Here is a 6,164-nt window from a genome sequence, read left to right on the forward strand (position 1 = left end):
AACTTCACTTTCTAAGATAGTATCGTTACGAAACTGTAACTATCCTCCTAGTAGCTCAACGGTATGTTTGCAGACTTACGACACTAAAAATAGGATTTCGATACCCATTGTGTTCAGAGCAAAGATAGCCCATTGTGTAGCTTTGCGCTTAACAACAACTGAAACAAACGAATCTATATTCTCTAGTTGTAAAGTGCACAAAAAAGTTAAAATAATAAAATGTAACACTTTTTTGTTTCCGTTTATATATTAAAAATTGCGTGTATATTTTTTAAATAAATTTGAAAAATTATATTCTTTGACTTAACAATGCTTGAATTGGTGATTTTGTGAACGAGACTATGAAATATAAAAGCGAAGGTCGGAAAGGTTGACAGCTGATAGGAACAAAAATAGAAATTGTTTGTTTACTGTTATTGTTTTAAGAAAAATAACAGTACTTTAGGCACACTCAGCAACATTTTGTTGCTCTGAGCGGTGTTATAAACCCTGGAGTTCATGTTGTATCTTCTTCGGTAGAAAATAACTATTTAAAGTTCAAAAATAGTTTATTCGCAAGCTGACATAAACTAATTGGTTGAGTACTGGAAGTAAAAGTAGGCCTAATTTATTTAACTGTATATTGATAGGTAGGCCTAACAATAACACTGTTACTGTTAGTAACAGTAAAATTAGTATCGCACTTCTGTATTTATTACCTTGGATTTAGTTTTATAACTACTGGTCTCGAGAATTATTCACATCATTATCAGCCTAACTTTGTTAGATTAAATTTGAAATTAAAAAAAGAGAGAAAAGGCTACTCTAGAGGTAGCAAAAGCCAAGGAAAAAATTTAAAATAAACAAATTATTCATATCACGATAGTTTACTTTGTGTTTGACAGTTTTTCAAAAATTCAGATTTTTCATAGACTGAAATTTAATTTTAGTGTAAGTTGTAACAAAAAATAAGTTGAATTTAGGGTGTATATTAAGTGACAAATACTCAAAACTAATTATAAAAGCACAAGTAATATCAATGAAAACTTCAATAGCCAGTAAAGCAAATCACGTTATGTGCACTGGCATTGCTCTAACAAAAGAATTAAGCTTGTTGTGTAGGAGTTCGTCACCTTTATCAAGAAGAAACCTTCGAAGAAACAGAAGAATACTAAAACACCCAAAAAGCATTTTGAAGAACTTTATTTAATATGCTGAATTGCCAAGCTAGATTCGCACAAAATACATTGGGGTATGCAGTGAAATTAAAAATTATTCAAAATTGATCAGTTTATAATATTTCGTAATAATTGCAGAGTTTTATAATAATTTGTGTACAAAATTAGCACAACTTACATCTCTGACATTTCTGGAGAGTTGAATTCCAAAGTGTTGTTGTATCAATATGAAGCTTCTTGAAAGTAGCAGGCTGGAAGCTCTAAACTCAGCATTGTGTTTTGAAACTGGGGACTGCAAAATAATAGGGAGGTAAGAAACATTGTTTATAAAATTTAGTAATACTGTCACTGCTAAAGAAATTTTCTGCTTCTAAAAATGTGAAGCAACATAGCTTTATTGTACAATTGTTAATATTGTTCTGTGGAAAGGAGCACTGGATTATTACTTTTATTAACAAAAACTTACAAATTTGTTAAAGCAATGTATTTAATTTAGAACTTATAAGGAGTAAAATGGAAAAATAGCCATGAATCAAGTTATTTTTAGCCTCGTTGTAGGTCAAATTTCCTAAAAAAGGTACATAAAACAGTCTTGAGCTGGTCTCTGCATTCTGTTTATGTATTATGTTTTGCCAAACAAGATTTTAAATTTTCAGTCCTGCCAGAATTCCTGCATCATTATCATCAGTTAACATTTATATAATATGACATGAACAAAAAGTTGCAATTTCTAGTGGACTTGTATTTGAGCATGCATATCTGTAGCTTCACATGAAACTGTTTAGATTTAAAAGAATTTAGTTTTTTTGTATTAGTTTTTTTTTGGAGATGACAAAAGTGTGAAGTACTTATTTAAGGTTTAATTTATTAAACTTACTAGAACTTTTATCTTAAAATCACTGTGTATAAATTTCAGTAAGATATAGCAGAGGATAGTAGGCAAGTGTGAAGTAGTCAATTCTGTTAAAAAGTAAAACTGATATAAACCTAAAGCCAGGCATTTTTTCTAACATGTTCATAGAACCAGCTTAAAGCCATGGTTTCAAGTCTACTAAAATGATTGACTACAGACAAGAAAATTTTCAATGACCTTCCATTTTCTAATTGTAGTGGACACTAACCCCTTAAAATGCTTAAAAATGCAAGTGATTATTTTAAAATATTTTATAATGCCTTGATTGAACAATACCTTTCATAGTCTTGGGCTTGTGGATTTAAACTTAACAGCAAACTTCATGAATAATATTTAAAATAAACTAAAAACAAAACAGGAAATACCTTAAGAACAAAAGCAAGACTTGAAGTAATAGCTAAACTCATGCCACTTGGGCAACTACCAAGAATATCTTTTATTTCTTCAGAAATGTTTTATGTTGTGATATCTTTCAAATCCTTTAATTGGTAGGGATGTACCGATACCACTTCTTGGCTGATAACTGGTACCATTACTTGAAAATAATATTGTCCAATACCAATAACTTGGAACTCATTATCTTATAAGGAGAGAGAGGCAGGCCTGATGAATATTTAATCTAGAAATTCTTCTTCCAGATTTTGAATAACAAATACAGGTCTGCAGTTTATAGCAACTCATTTTACTGGAATAACTTGAGGTATAATAACAGATGATAATTTCACCTGTACTACATCATATAGGAAACTAGGTCTGAGACTTAACTGAACTTAAGCATAAAGTATACATAGGATTATTGATGCTTAAGTAATGTCACAGGTTCTTTGTTTGTATTTAGTGTTCTCAGTGTGTTCAAGGTGATCCTGGAAATTACTTATTAGAATGATCCAGAAGAAATGTCTGTGTTCTCATCATGGTTTGTTTTAGATAGTTTTAAGTGTTGTGTATTAAGCTATATGGAATATTCTAGAAGTTTTTAAACAATGTTCAGTATGTAGAGAGAGAGAAAGTGATCTCTAGATATTTCTAGTTTATTGTTTACTATGTGAGCACTTTCAAAGTCTGTTGTTTCAGAAAAAAATATATTTTTTTAATAAGAAAAGTTTTCTTTCTTTTTTCTGCACGTCCTGTAAACTCACAAATAATGAGAATAAGATGAAGGATTATGGGCTCAATATTGGCCAATAGTAATATGTTGTTACATCCCTACTAATTGGAATTACAAAAGAAACTTAATATGAGTAATATTTGCCAATGGTTTATTGTGGTCTCACATAACTAGTATGTATGTTTGCCCAAATACTATGGTTAAAACATCATTTCTTCTGTTTCAAAAGTTGACGAATAATCCTTTCGCTATATATTTAACACTTTCCATGATCTGCCCAAGGTAATTCAGACACCCTCCGTGATTCAAAAAATAGCTGCCTGATTTAATTTGGGCAAACCATTTCTTGCCACATTTTTTAAATATTTACCGAAATTTATATGCGTGTTATGTATTACAATCAGTGTTTACTAGATAGCTTTGAAAATACTGTTTGTGCTCATCTCTGTTAGATATACATGACTGTTTAAGTTTAATGCAAGTGTTAAATGTAGTTATTTTTAGAAAAGAGTTTATTGCAGGTTTGCTTACATAACTGTTTATGAATCATATGTTGTGTTTTGCTAGTTATGAATTGATGATTATGTTATTGCATCATGTTACTAGAACCTTCTGAGTTTTTCTCATTTTAATTGAGTATTATTGCATTATAATATCTAGTAGTGAGTGTAACATTTTAGACCTCTGTCGGGGTATAAATACCTGTCAAAAATGTATTTTGATAGATAGATCTAGTCTGTGTAATTGTGGGTTTAGTCATATAGAGAGTATAGTGGTGATATTTGAAATGAAATTAACATAAATTGTATTATAATAACAGAATAGAGAAGAAACAATTTGTCATGTCAGTTGTATTATAAAGTAACTGTGCCAGCTTGTGTGGACTTTGATGAAGAAAGAGAGAATTATTTAAAGATCTGGATAGAACTGTTATAACCAACAGTGTAATGAACATTTAAATATAAATTTGACTTATTTTAATATATTATTGTAAAATAAGTGGACTGTGTGCTGTTTGTTTAGTGTTGAAATTTATCACCAAAAAGTCAGAAACCTACTGTAAAGAATCCGGCTCATACTTAAAAACCAGACAATATTTTTTTATACTGAATTATGTATCATAAACACTGTAGAAAAACTTTCCTATTCTTTATTGTAGTTTCATTGAAATATGTATATTGTGGATAAATTCAGATATATAACATTTATTTATCGAGTATGTTTTTGTGCAGAAATATAATAACAGATGATAAAATAACTTTTGTTTCATTAATATACAAGTAGGCTATCAAAAAGCACAATAAAAAATCTAACTTGTTTTGAAATCCCCCCTCCAGAAAAAAAAACGACATGGAAGGGGTTAATGTAGAACAAAACAGATTGCTCGAAAAACTACATTCATTGTTCACAGGTTTCTTGAGCACTGGAGGTTCTTTTCTAAAAAATATTTAAAATGTTCATATTTTGTGTGATGTTTGTAATTTGATAAAATTTGTAGGATTTACTTTTTCTAAAATGAGCAAAAACCCTAGTAATTTTTTTATTGTTTCTGTTGTTTGATACAACTAGCCTTTCACCATGAAAATCTAAGTCGAGACAAATTCTTTGGAAGGCAGGGTCTGAGTTGACTTTTTACATTTTGTAGCAATTCAGTTAACTTTTTCAGCATGGGCTTAGTGACTGGGACTGACCTCATAAACCACTTTGTGCTTGTTATACTTTGTATGCTATAACTTTTAAATTAGTAAGTGTATGTTAATAAAATTTGGTAGATTATCAGTAAACATTACAAAGCTTTCATACGCAAAATACCAATTTTTTTATATTAAGTCTTAAGGTTTATAAAGCAATGTTTTTCTCATGTCTATTTTTTTCTTTTTGCATGTTGCTTATCTATCATGCAAAGTAATTTTTATCTTAATATTAAAAATACTTTTATGCCATTTCATTCTAGAATGAACACAAATTATATAACACAAAAACAAATGTTTAGACTAAATAGCTTAAATCTCATAACATTATACATTTATTATTTTTATTATATTGACCTTTGAGTCATGCCTGGCTAACAATACAGAAGTTACAATGATGTGGCTCACGTGCACTCATGTTACTGTATCAAATAACATAAACTGACCTTTGGTCTGTGCAAAGTAACTTGTCTTAGCTGTGTTTTAATAGACTAGTATTTTGTAAATTACAGTCACATTTCAATTATTATACATCGTATATGTTTCTAGGTTATTGCTATTTTGAAATAAGTTCTTAAACATATTTTTCCTAAAACATAGAACAGTAAATAAAGAAGTAAATTTTGCACGTGGAGAATATGAAACAAAATATTTTTTTTAGGTTTTAAATATACATTTGAATAACTAAAAAATCATAAATTACTACATTAATACCCTAAAATTCCACTATAATTTGTAAAGCTTAGTAACTAAGATGTATTTCAGTCTAAATAAAATATGAAATTTCGAGCAGACTAAAGACACACCCTACCTCATCGGAATATTGGTTCTAAAGAAAGAAATGGTACTAAGTCCATTAAAATGGCTGAGAAGACCACTAGTGGGATATTCTGAGTTTCCAATTGGTTATTTGTCATATATAGAAGTAAGTTTATATAAGGGAGCATTTCCAAAAATTGAAAGAGGTGGGTGGGGTGCCACTGTGTTTGATTTATTACATGAGCAATATCTTAGGAAACTGAAAAGATAAGAGGCTTTCATTTTATATTCTAGCTTGTCAATATCGGTAATTTGAGTTTCTAATTCGTTTGTAACTATAAACTTAGTATTTTGACTTCACAAACATATAATATGAATCAGTGCTGCATTCAACATACCACGTGACACGCAAAAATCGATGTTTACCTGTGTTTTTTAACATTTACTTTAAAATTAAGAAATTGAGTAATTTTAAACTAAAATTTGAATTATAATCGACAGTTTGATACCAAACTTATTGACATAAATTCATGAAA

The 6,164-nt window shown here is 29.4% G+C and overlaps 1 protein-coding gene across 1 annotated transcript in view; it reads left to right on the forward strand.

The window, feature by feature from the left end:
• The first annotated feature begins 346 nt into the window (after nt 1-346).
• LOC106461653 (repressor of RNA polymerase III transcription MAF1 homolog) overlaps nt 347-6,164 on the forward strand; it is a 25,134-nt gene continuing 19,316 nt past the window's right edge. Inside the window, exon 1 of the mRNA XM_013921498.2 lies at nt 347-1,467. Within this exon, the coding sequence (XP_013776952.1) occupies nt 1,385-1,467 (83 nt within the window). The 5' untranslated portion in view covers nt 347-1,384. The remainder of the gene's footprint in view (nt 1,468-6,164) is intronic.

This window comes from Limulus polyphemus, unplaced genomic scaffold (genome assembly GCF_000517525.1).
Source record: "Limulus polyphemus unplaced genomic scaffold, Limulus_polyphemus-2.1.2 Scaffold1004, whole genome shotgun sequence".
Taxonomy (NCBI): domain Eukaryota; kingdom Metazoa; phylum Arthropoda; class Merostomata; order Xiphosura; family Limulidae; genus Limulus; species Limulus polyphemus.